At 40.8% G+C, this 13,019-nt stretch overlaps 2 protein-coding genes across 7 annotated transcripts in view; one reads left to right on the top strand and one right to left on the bottom strand.

Annotated features, from left to right (window-relative positions):
- Nucleotides 1-9,644, bottom strand: part of sobpa (sine oculis binding protein homolog (Drosophila) a) — a 57,968-nt gene extending 48,324 nt beyond the window's left edge. For 4 of the 6 annotated variants that reach the window (XM_087832747.1, XM_087832746.1, XM_087832749.1 and 1 more), the window contains exon 1: nucleotides 3,558-3,882. In XM_087832747.1, coding sequence (XP_087688873.1) covers nucleotides 3,558-3,653 — 96 coding nt within the window. In that variant the 5' untranslated portion in view covers nucleotides 3,654-3,882. Of the gene's footprint in view, nucleotides 1-3,557; nucleotides 3,883-8,255; nucleotides 8,317-9,468 lie in introns of those variants that run through there. The other 2 variants (XM_087832751.1, XM_087832748.1) reach the window with 2 other exon arrangements.
- pdss2 (prenyl (decaprenyl) diphosphate synthase, subunit 2) overlaps nucleotides 9,214-13,019 on the top strand; it is a 35,689-nt gene continuing 31,883 nt past the window's right edge. Inside the window, exon 1 of the mRNA XM_087832752.1 lies at nucleotides 9,214-9,709. Within this exon, the coding sequence (XP_087688878.1) occupies nucleotides 9,459-9,709 (251 nt within the window). The 5' untranslated portion in view covers nucleotides 9,214-9,458. The remainder of the gene's footprint in view (nucleotides 9,710-13,019) is intronic.

The raw sequence follows: 13,019 nt of genomic DNA, 5'->3' as shown, positions 1-13,019 counted from the left end.
TTTATCTATACCAGAGGTGAGCAATTCATTTTCCAAAGGCCACCAATAAGCTGAGAAGCCTACTGGTGTGGCCTATTGTTTCTCATGTGGCCCCTTGGGAAAATTAATTGCCTACCCCAGATCGATACGGTCAATAATTGGAAACCATCTGCAGTAAAATACCCTTTTCACAGGGACTCTTACAAGCTTTCACTTAAATCTGCAGGATAATTAGCAGCTTATTGATGACCTAATCCTGATACTTTCGCCTCACAAGCTGACACTTCTCTGTCACAACTTCAGCAGCTGACCCTGCTTCTGTCTGTCTTCCCCCTTGTTTCCCCTCCAGTAAGACCCAAACATGGCCAGTAGGGCTTGTGGTAATGATGATGGTGGAAACTGGATACCTTGCGGGTGGAAACCAGAGCAGGACACAATACACCATGATAAAATTCCTGAATCCACGCGCCAAGTTTCCTCTTTGCCTCCTCCTCCTTCCTCTCCACTTTTCCACTCCCATGCTCCCTCTCTCCTCCTCTGCCTCTCCTTCTCCTCTGCTTTCATTTCCCTTTACTTTCCTTGATATGTGATACAGCGGAGACGCTCGGGTTACAGTTTTTACAGCTCAGCCAGCCCAGTGCTGTATACATTCCTTTCTCCCCTGTTTCTTACCCCTCTCTCCAGCGTTTCATATCCCCTCCAAGCCCACTCCTCCTTCTCCTAGATTACTCACCGAGGCTTATTTTACCATGGCGCACATTAAGCAGCCAGATGAAGGAAACACTGTCAGACTGTTTAGTTTTTCAGAGGAGTATGATCCCTCAAAAGGGCACATTGTGTGCCTCACTCTCTCCCTCTGTGTTTTCCTCCAGCTTTGGTTTGTATTATTGAAGATGAGAGAATCTTAAGAGGAGACGGGAACAAATCAGGTCTGTTTTTGTTCTGAACAGAAGAACCTAAAAGTTTTCTGCAGAAAATCAATACTTTTAAACTCAGGACTTGGTGTTCTGAAGGAGGCAACCGTCATGCAACTCTGCAGCATAATATTAATTAACTGCAGCTCTGCAGGGAGCATCAGAAAGCTGAATCCAGGTTTTACATGTGCCAAATTACACTTATTAATCATGTTATTTAAAGTGAAGGCTGCACGCAGGTGGAACTTTCTACCACTGGATCAGTGTCTTAAATTAATTGTGTATAGACAACAGCTTGTGTGATGTAATGAGAGTTGAAATCCAAGGTTGTGTAAGGAGCTGCAATCGAACTTGTTTAGCCTTTTAAAGGTGTTTTGACACCTTAACCACATCTGCTACTCCCTTTAGTAGCTTCCCCTGGTATTGATGGAGATATTGGAGTTGTCACGAGGCGGCATCACTTTTCCCTCCACACCATCGGCACAGCTCTACAGTGTATCCGCCGCACTGCCGTACGCATTTATTGTCATATCTTAGAATCCACAAGCTGCTGACAGCTTTATTTGCTCACATATTCAAAATTTTAAAAAAATAAAAGCGATGACAAATTAAGCTGCTGCCATTCAAATGAGATGTTTAACGGGCATGACACCTCTCCAAAACATACAAGAGATGTCAATTCTGCTGAATCCTGAATGATGACCCGTGTCACAAAATCTGTCATCTAACAGCAAAACACAGACCTGCAAATAAAACATCATTTCTGACTGATGACTGGCATCATATAATTACTTGGTCAAAGTGATAAATTATCAGATGAGACATTCAGTGTGATTTTTTTTTTAATTTGTGTCTTTTGCGAATAGATTTTTAGCCTGATAGCTGACGTCTGAAATAATGACAGAACTGACAAAAATCAAACCTAGACTTGTGCTGCAGAATTTGACAGGAAGACACCTCCTTCTGCCTAAAATGCAGCTGGGAAACATTGGGCACATTTTAAAAGCTCCTCTGAGAACACCTTTAGTATTAGAACTAGGGAAATTTCTCCATGGAGAAAACCCTGCCTGACACACACCCGCCCCCACCACCACAACCCTGCATCCCTCCCTTCTGCCATCAGGACCAGACAGAGAGAAAGAAAGAGAGAGAGAGAAAGAAAGAGAGAGAGAGAGAGAAAGAGAGAGAGAGAAAGATGGGTTAACTTTATTCTTCCTGAGAAAATGTGCCTCATTTCATCACGAAAAAATGTGCATTCAATTAAAATTCTGTTACAGCGTGGACTCTCCTTCCTCTAGGCTTACAATGAATTTTATCTGACAAACAAGGACTCTGAGAATTAAAAGTGAAGGCATGCATCTGTTCAAGCAAATGCTGGCAATAACAGTAGATTGCACTGGTTTGAAATTGTGCAAAATTATTACAGTTTACTGCTCCATTCTTATGCATCTTTGACAGCTGCTTTGTTATCAGCAAAGTGCACATTACCCTCTTTGTACAGTTAAAAATAATAATAAATAAATAAGTGAAGCAGTGACACGTGAACGCGGCGGGTATTTTGGAGGGGTCTACATACAAAAAAGCTCTTTTTTATTTATTTATTTTTATCCCAGGGTTGTTTCAGGACTCGCTCAAAGCCAGCACCCTCGCATCTCCTCTGACAACCTAAGAAAAAAATTACAATTGCCGCAGTTATTCTCGGTGTGATCACCTGCACATTCAGCCCATAACAGTGAAAACACCGGGTGTTTCTGCGTCTCCGGCCAGATGTGTACAAACAATGAGGAGATGTAGACAAAGCGGACACGCAGCCTGCCTCTGTCACACACAGACGCCACGAGCACTTTCTTTTCTTTTTTTTTTTTTTTGCTCCATAATGAACCACACGGAGCTCACGGCTCAAATATCACAATGTGTACCGAGCGAAGAAAAAAATAGAAAACACAGGAATAGAAACAACGTGTGTTTGAATGTCGACGGGGGAGAATCGTGCAGGTCGATCCCGGGAGACAATGTGCTCTTGTCGGGTGCGTAAAGCTCACAGACGCACATCTGGATCACACGCCTCTGGGCAGCTGGTCAACACACTAGCAAAAGCACACACACAAACGCGGGCATACAAAAACATCTCCAGTCAGAGACAAACCCACAAAAGCATCGCGGGGAAACCAGTGTTCCCCCATTGATTTACACTAATTATGCACATTGGCCGCTCTCCCCTGCGCTGTAGTGTAGCAGTATTAATAGTAATAGTAGAAGCTCTGTTGACGCCTTCACTGACGCACTGGATTTTCCATTAACTCTGGGTGAGCCATGAAAGGCAGGGCACACAAACGGATAGATTATGCCATGAATTGAAGCGACAGTATTCCTCCACTGACTCAAAACTTAATAGTAGAGGAGTAGCTGTGAATGGGTGCCGCATCCATTGTGCAAGGCGGTATTGGCAGGCTGCGCTTAGAGCCTGGCGTTCAGCGTGGATGTGACAATAGAACTTGGATAAATCAAAACATCATAAATTAAAGTTTCACTATCACGCAGCCAATTGCACTTCAGTGCATCGTATTTTCTTTCACTGCCTGGCTAGTGCTTCAACACACATGCACGCTCCTCACAGCCACTCCACGCGTAATCACATGCAGCTGGGCACAGATCCCCCTTTACCTTCATCTCTTCATTTATTTCCCTTTTCACTGGGTGAGCTGGTTTTCGGCTTCTTTTATTTTCCGGAGGTCTGCCCTCTTTTTCCATCTCTGCCATGTTTTCTCTGTGATACTTCTGTCAATATTTGCGGTGAGGAGGGGAGAGGAGGGGTTGAGAGAGGCAGCTGTTTACAGTCGCCAGACGGCGGGTGTCTTGCAGCTTTTCAGCGGCCCGTGTGACGCTGGTGATGCCGCCGAGGGCTTGCGGTGCCCGGCTAAGTCAGCCATCTTCTGCCCGTATCCTCCACGGTCCGTGCGCCAGTGGTGAGCCGCCTCTGTGAGTCAAAGGAGAGGTTGAGTGAGGGGAAAAAACGAGACAGGGGGAGGGGCGTCCGCTGAAACATTATATGACGCGTTGATGATCAGAGGTAGGCTATTTCTTCTCGCTTTCCCATGGAGTGCAATCAGAGCAGTCACATCCACTTAGCGGTGCTCCCTCATGGTGACAGTCTGTAACCAGCAAACAGGTGCCCCCACACAGTCCTCCAGCCTTTTCAGGGGAGCCTGCTGTTGGTCATAGCAACATTTAATCATGCTGTTAGTTCCCAACCCTTCTCCTTCAGTCATTTAACACCACAAAATCAAAGTTTCAGTGCGTAGGAAGAACTGAGCAAGTACAGTGGGTGGAGAGCTCTGTGGCGCTTCAGCAGGTCGGCCAGTGTTGCAGGGGTTCAGTGAAACTATGTCTTTTTGATTTTCCCTGCAAAGAGAATTTTAGTGAAAAGTGTGGAGCAGGTGCATAAATAAAGTGTGCGTGCGTGCGTGCGTGCGTGCGTGCGTGTGCAGACAGAAGAGAAGTGCAGCGTGCCTGAAATTAAGTTTCCATCTGGCCCTCACAGTGTTGCTTTTTCTCACTAATTTCTCAACATGCAAAGGACCAACTGGGGCCACGAACTATGTCATTTCCATTTACTTTTATTTATATAGCAACAGTTCACAACAGTGGCCATCTCAAGAGGCCTTATAATGTGACTCTATAATATTAAGATCTCCCTTCCTCTTTAACAGAACCAAGCTCACAAAGGAGGAAGTCACATGCCACGACTGGTTGGGGTGTGAGGAGAAAGAGAGAGGCCACAAACAACAAACAGGACAAAACACAAACTTAGGGAGAAAGAAAAGATGGGGAGAGCTCAAGAAATCTTCAGTGCATCATGGGAAGTATGCCAGCAACTTGAGCCCTAAGCAGCATAAATTAGAGCTGGTTCAGGGTAAACAAATCCAATCCTAATTAAGCTTTATCAAAAAGGAAAGACTGGAGCCTAATCTTAAAAGAAGAAAGAGTGTCTGTCTCCTGAACCCAAACTGTGAGCTGGTGCCAGATTAGAGGGGCATGGTAGCTGAAGAAGTGTTGCCCATTGCACTTATGGGGATTTCTTAAAATATATCTTTGATATCCTTGAATTGGCTCATTAACTGACAGCTGGGATATGCTCCAGAATAGATAGATGCATGGATATAGCAAAGCAAAGCAGCAGTTATCTCCAGGTAAATCCCCCACACCCCCCTCTGGTCTACAAGCAGAGCTTGGCGATAGTGGTGGTACATAGTAGCCAGAAGCCAGCTCGGGGAGGTGTGGAAATGTGCTGCAACTCAAAGACAGGATCAGCATCAGAGTTTTACTTAGTTTGAGGTTTATTCTGATTACACCTGTTTGCAGAGACTTGAAAGATTCATGAGAGTGATACTACAGAAGTCCCACAGGACATTTCTCTTTCCAATACAACTGTGAGCACGAGTCCAACAGTTTAAATGTAAATCAATTCCAGAGCTGATCTATACAATGTGGTTTCCACTATACTGATCAATCCTGTTTACTGCAGTTGTTCCATTACCGTCCAATATTCTACAGTAAAAAAAAAAATCTGTCCTAATAAATCATGGTAGGCCATATTGATTGAGTCTGATTGTTCCGGAGGAAAACATGTATCAGCTCAGTATACACATTATCGCATATACTGTGCATTCATGCCGGTACATGCTGGTCTTGCAAAGCTCTTTAAACAAGACAATGTGACTGAATGTTTAGAAATTGTGTTTTTTCCTCATGTCTAAAATGCATCATTTTCTTTGTGTCATACAAAACTGATCCAGCTGCCCTTTACTCTGTGATATTTCTTTGAATTCAAGGCCGTGAGGTTCATGCATCCCTCTGCCTTAAAGTGGAATTACAATAAGGGAAGCTGCTGAGAGTGCTGCTGCTGCTGAGGCTGCTCGTGGCATAGTGACACCCATTTGAGCCGGAAAATCAGCAGGAACAGGAGCTGTGAACCGTGATGTGGGGTCAGGGTGAGATGACTTGTGTGTTACAGTGCATGCTCTTGCCTTGCCTTGCAAAGTGGCAGCTCAGCTACATGACAGGAGCCCTTTCTTTAATGTGCTCCCCCAGGTTTACAGCAGTCTGGTTTAGTGCAATTTAAATCTAACACTTTGAAAAAGGGCTACAGTCGAAGTGAATTTTTGATCTTACGTGTAAAATCCACACCTGTGTACACCTTAAAGCAAATTACTGGACTTAAGGGTACATGTGTATAATTTTAAGGTCTTTCAACATCTGGTCTGTGTTTGGCCCAATGTAAACCAAAATTCTGTAAAACTTCTAGTCTTGGATTTTAAAATGATACCTTTATTTAAGATGCATAAAAACATTTAATACAACTGACAAGTTTAATTCTTTATCAGTCTGAACCGTCCTCTCATGTCTGAGCTCACTGACTTACTGACTTCATAGTGTCTTAGATTCAGCTTTTAAAATCATATTCTATTAGTTCATTTAGACTTTTATTTACTGAACTCTTTCTTTTTGTTTTATTTAACTTTTTTTCTGTTTAATTGTGCTACTTCTATTTTGACTTATTTAGCTTTTTTGTCTTGTTACATTGTATTTTATTTTATTGAGCTATTCTACTTTATTTGAACAGTTTTAAATAGTTTTTGGTTAAATTTCCAGCCGATGTAACACAAGAATATCACAACTTTTGGATAGATAAAGTATCTTATCTAGATTTTTCAAGGTCCTTTAAAGTCCTGTCTAGAGTAAAAGAGAAGTACCTTAAAGGGTACAGCCCAAATGCATCTCTAAAGATACAATAATGTACTTTATTTTCTCAGAGTGTGCAATCTTACATGAATCAGTAGAATTCTGGTACAAATTTGCTAAAACTAAATTTGATCCTAACCTTCTTTGCTCAAAATCACCAAAAGGAATACATGGCTCAGTTACAAAGTGCAGTTTTCCTACTGCCTAAACACAAGAACGTTGTATCTGTGTGTGTTTTGTAAGTGGCTACAGTAAAAGAGGATGCAGCTCCGTGTTGTGTAAGCTGTCCTTGACAGACTTCTCTGCAGTCCTGTTATAAGCAGATGGAGGAGGATTCAATGAAAGCTTTGTTAAACCACAGAGGCTGTGAGGGCATTACCTTATCACACTGTGGAACGGTTATATAGTCACAAAGATTGGGTTACATGAACTGCAACATGAGGACGCTCACTTTTCATTATTACAGTTTGAAATCAGTTGATATTTTCAAGGGGTTTTCCTTAGCTGAAGTACGTGACATGACATTTAAATTCATGGTTTTCTTATCTGACATTTGCCTGAATACAAACACATAATAAGTTAGGGAAGACCTAAACCACAATTTAACCAAAAGCGAGTGCATAGTGGCCTAAAATCTCAGGCAGTATGTCTTTAATTTGCTGTAATCTGACTGAAAATGAAACTCACAGCTGTTTGAAGCAGGAGCAAAATAATGTCACTGTCAGTTAGAAAGAAAGAAAGAAAGAAAGAAAGAAAGAAAGAAAGAAAGAAAGGGGGCTGCTTTTTTACAAAACTGAGGAGAACTGATGTTCTCTAATGATTACACATTACATATAAAACACATTAAATCACAAAGCAGTGCTGCCCTCATTCAGCAGCTTTACTAATGTGTATGTAATAACATCCAACTCAAATGGAAAGCAGATGGGCCCTCACATTAGCAGACCACAGACACTGCTCTTTCTGCTGTGAAGAGACATTTTTTGATCTTTGCTCACTTCTAGATAACACATGTTAATGATAACTTAACATTTTGTCAGTTTACAGTTTTGCTTGTTTTAAAATAATTGTTTCTATATATTAGTATATTATCTTACATTGTTTCAGGCTCAACTAATTAAGTAATTTGAGATAAACAGGAATGGTTGCACTAGCTTGATTTCCTCCAAATAGAAAATCCATCTGTTTGATGTGATCTGGGGAGATCTGGTGGATGGGTCAACACCACGTGGTCTTTGATATGTTCATCGAGCCATTAATGAGCATGTTTTGCAGTCCTGCTCTGGGAGGCTGTTGCTGTTGAGGAGTGCTGTTGTCATAGATGTGTGTGGAGGCTTTTAAACAGCCCACAAAATATTGAGCTATCATTGTGGAGAGTGACGATAGATGTTTAGTTTAGGTGTTAAAGTTTAGTTTTTATTAAATTGAAAACACTTTTTTTCCCCTTATTTGGTCAGTATTTATATTTTACTCCATTCTGCTTCAGTGTCTTCATTCAGACTTGTGGAAAGAAACTAAATAACATATTCATTTACGTCGGTCAGTTTCACTGGCGCCAGTATACATTCCAGTTTGATTCCTACCAACACTCTGAAGGTCTGTATTTACTGGTTTGCTCACCTGCTTTTCTGATCCTGGATTATAAAACATTTTTCTCTTAAAAAACAGATGGCTGCTGACAGCAGTGCAATTTTTAACAAGTGACCAAAAAAAGATTAGCTTATTAATTACACTATAACAACAACAACAACAACAACAACAACAATAATAATAATAGTAATAATGATAATAATAATAATAATAATAATAATAATAATAATAGTAATAATAATAATAATAATAATAATAATAATAATAATAATAATAATAATAATAACAATAATAATAATAATAATAATAGCTCACCTCTGCATGCTTATATAAAATAAAAGTATTAAATTTAGGAGGAAAAACCATGACAAACTTACCATAAAAAATAGCAAATTTGAGAGACAAAAGTGTTAAATGAAAATAATCTCAACACATGTATATTAAAAACTAAAACATTTTTTCAGTCAATGAACAATATGGATTTTTTTTCCGCAACTGACTTTTGGTGTTTTCATTATTTATTTGCTGCCCATAAGCCAATTCCAGGTGAGCATCTCAAAATTCTGACTCACTGGGTCTAAATTTTGAGTTACATTTCTATAAATTTGAACTTACTCAAAAGGAAGTTGAAAATTGAACATACTCCGTAAAAGTAAAACATTACTGACTGGAGTTACCTTTGCCTGGCAGAGGCAGAAGCTTCTATACAGTTCATTTTGTACGGTTAGTTTGGGAAAGAAAATCTCAAATATCTACAAATTCAGTGACTCTAATATGGCGCTGTCAGTAATGTTTTACTGTCGTCACATGTGTCAAAATAAAAAAAATTATAAATTTTATGATATATACTCACCTTGTGATATTTCGAATAAAACACCACACCCACACTTTTAAAATACCCCCTTTTTTAAAAGGAGTTTGGTTGGGCGTGCTCTCCGGAGCAGGGGCGTGGCGGAATCTGATAACAGCCCTAACTACGTATTTCGACGTAACGTATCACGTGTGTAAAAATGGCGGCTTGCAGTGGCAGGTCGTGGGTAGTGAAATACAGCTGTATATTCTGACTTTGACTTTATGTTTGTTTAGTTTCGAGATTATTTTTACGTATTTTTAAACGCGGTTCGGCTTAATGACATGTGGCAGCATTAGCGGTTGAATGAGCGGTTTAAACTTGCAGTAGCTGCTGTCAGAAGCAGCTGTGGGCTACTCGAGTGTTTTTAAGTAGGAGAGAAGATGTTTTCACCTTGTTGGTCACGACTGTCCTGCGTGGCTTTGTCCACCCGAGGAGGTCTGAGGACGCTGAGTCTGTTCTCCAGCTCTGGATCCTCAAACTGGAGCAAAGTTGTCTCCGATGCAGAGAAGATCGTGGGATATCCGACTTCCTTCATGAGCCTCCGCTGCCTCCTCAGTGACGAGCTCAGTAACGTTGCCATGCACCTGAGGAAGTTGGTCGGCACTCAGCACCCTCTCCTCAACACTGCCAGGTAAGCACCGGGGTCACCAGCTCCCCATAAATACAAAGAAACACAAAGATAGCGAGTTTATTATAGATAACTGCAAAAAAGAAAGAAATAACACCAAGAAAATGCAGATAGCTAAAATACGTTAAAAACTTGATTTTTAGGGAAACATCGGAATAAAGTGCGTACTTTCAGTTTTAACTAGAGGGGTTTAAAAAGAATTCTGCATTACTACTTTAGGTGTTACAGCCATTTCAGAGCCTCAGATGTATTTAGACGAACTAACATACCTTTAAATAAAAGCATTGTTTATTTTCTTGTCGTATCTTTGACAGTCAATGACCTGCTGGAGTCTAGAACCCATAGAAATCACCATATACAGCATTTCCTTCCTTTAGATGCTTTACTGCCTGTTTATGGGTCTCGCTGCCCTCCGTTTTGTATTTAATACCTGTACAGACATGCTCTCTTGGGTTGAGATCAGGTGACTGTCTTGGTCATTGAAGAATAGTCCATTCTTGGGTTGCTTTTGCAGTGTGCGTCGGCTGATTATTGATTTCCCCTGTGGAGCTCTGTCTGCAACATTTGGCTGAATCTGAGCAGAGAGCGTAGCCCTGTACACCTCTGAGGTCATGCTTCTCTTCTGTAAACTCTACCTGTGGTGCTGGCAGGCATACGTGGCCACGTCTACACCATGTTTGACAAATGTGATATGCTTCAGATCTCGGTGCAGGTTCTTTTAGGTGTTCTCTGTTAAGGTCTAAAATGGCTTGCCTGTTCTTGCGTGTAACCGGTGGTTTGCACCTTGCTGTAAATCCTCTGTGTTTTCATTCATGAAGCTGTGTCTTGAATGTAGACTGTGACATGTCCTCCAGAGTGGGTCTGGAAGAGAAGATGTTTTTCTGAACCAAGGAAATTCATCAGTTGTCCTCTTCGACTTTCTTCTGTGGTCTTAGACATTAAATCTAATCCAGAGATTTTATTTTATTTCATTAGTTTGCCATGAAATAATGATAGGACAGTCCCAGCCAACTGTACAACTGCACTTGACCTCGTATATCCTCGTATATCCTTTCATTACTCCGTCACCGTCAGGCTAAAGAGCAGCTGACCACAATCAGCAGTTATTGTTTGGGGTCAAGCAACAGCCGATGCGTTGAGAGCGGAGTTTTATTATGTGTATTTGGAAAAGTGCATACACATAAATGTCAGTGCTTCATTCTTTACATTTTGATGCAGGGAGGACTCACTTTAGTCTGTGGTCAGGTGTTTGAAAGTGTCCATAGTTTGATGTGAATACTATAATATCACAAGTAAAGCCAGCTATTAGCCTGTTAATTTCCCAGCTTTGACTGCAAGACTGGCAGATGCAAGGAAACATATAAACTGATACTAAATGCATTACTCTGATTGCTGTTCTGTCTTACAATAACATGCATTAGCTACACGTGGCATGATAGCAACTGTAGGCTCTTCTGCTAAGACGTTTGGCACTAGCCTTGACTCTGAAGTGTGGAGCTCTCTGCAGGAAGAAACAAATTAATCCTCATAACAATTCAGCAGAAAATTTGCTGTATGTGAAGAGAATGGGGCCACTGGCTGAGATTTAATAACGATTGAGTTCTTGTACAAATGTGTTTTTGGGCTGAATTTGGTTCATGTAGTTGCAAGAAAAAATTTGGAATGAGCAGGATTTCTTTGATGACTTAAGGTGCAACACTACAATTAAACATGTTAACGATATAAACTAATAGAAATCACCCCGAAACTTCCCCGGTTGATTACCTAAATAGAGGAAATATATCTTTGTATTACAAATTTACTAAAATTGTGAGGGCAACTATTGCACCGACATAATTTTGATAATTTTGTCGAACATAAATCAGGTGCAAAAGTTGTTTTTCCAGTTTTTTAACGTGTTTAATTCAAAGATTTTTACAGATGTATCACCGCATGAATCAGAAATGCCCAAAAAATGTCAATTACTACAAGGTTTTTAGGTATAACATCGCTTATAAATAAAGCTCAGAGTGATTTTTATATACAAACACCTCCATAAAAACTTTTAAGAATATAAACAGGAAGAAAGAAGTTTGTGTTGTGAGTCTGTACCTCTTCAACCACTCCAAGTCTCTCACCCAGTTCTGTTGTCCAAGTTCAAATCAATTTCTTCCCCAGATCTTTTGGATATATTCTCACACTATTGTCAATCAATCCCTTTCATCTGGCTGTATTCCAGATTACTTTAAAACATCCAGGGAAACAATAATTCAAGGCCAATTTCCAAACTCTTGTTTATTTCCAAAATCCTGGGCCAAAGCTGTTGCTCGTCAGCTCCAGATTGTTGAAGGAAACAGTATCTTTGCTCAATTTCAGTCTGGTTACAGACAGAACTACAGCACTGAAACCCTGCTTGAGCCTGGTTGTGCTGGAGGTTTCTTCCTGTTAAAAGGGAGTTTCTCCTTTCCACTGTTGCTAAAACACTTGCTCAAAGGAGGGTTTGGGGGTCCTCGTGCCCTATGACAGCTGATATAGGCTCCAGCGCCCCCTGTGATCCTGAAAAGGATAAGCGGAAGCGAATGGATGGATGGAAAAATGTCACTGCAGGACAAAAACTTAATCCAAACTGTGAAGCATGGTGGTGGAACCATCCAGGTTAGGGTCAGCTTTGCTACTTGAGGCTGTTGTGCTTTGTAATTACTGAAGGAAGAGAAGAGGAAAGCGGTCCATGACCTGAAGCTTAGGAGAGGTTGTCTAAGTGAGGCAAGAGGATAATGATCCAAAGTTCAAAAGAAACGTGTTTTTAGAGTAAGAGTCAGAGTCCTGTTCTGAAGAGGGCTGTTCAATCAAGACATTTCAGACCCACGGACTCTGTTTTTCCAACCAGTGAATTCAATAAAGACACAAAAATCACAACTGTGTGATTTGCAACTTTATGTGTCTGTCTATAATAAAGATTTATTGTAGATGAACCGCAGACAATATTCTCAGTTCACAGTCCAAAAACTTTTTTTTATTTTTTGCAACAGTTTATATGGTGCAAAAGCAAGCTCAGAAATATGTTTGTCCTTCATTTACGTCCAGTGAAGGATTTTAGAGGAAGTGACTAAAAATGCTCGGCACTCGTTATTATCCCTGAACTTTATCCGGGGAGTTGCCTGAACTTTGCTTTATCAAAAGAAATCAGGAACAGCACTAAGGAAAGAAAACAAGAAGAGTCCTCGAACTCAATCCTGCCATGCGGACGGGTGTGTTGGAAACAGGAACCCAAGGGTGTAATAACCTATACACCTAAATCTGATATGACAATCCATTTGGGTGTTGTAGCAGCAGG

Source organism: Neolamprologus brichardi, chromosome 19, assembly GCF_056152115.1.
Source record: "Neolamprologus brichardi isolate AB-2024 chromosome 19, ASM5615211v1, whole genome shotgun sequence".
NCBI classification, from domain to species: Eukaryota; Metazoa; Chordata; class Actinopteri; order Cichliformes; family Cichlidae; genus Neolamprologus; species Neolamprologus brichardi.
This window is presented reverse-complemented; position numbering and strand designations above follow the sequence as displayed.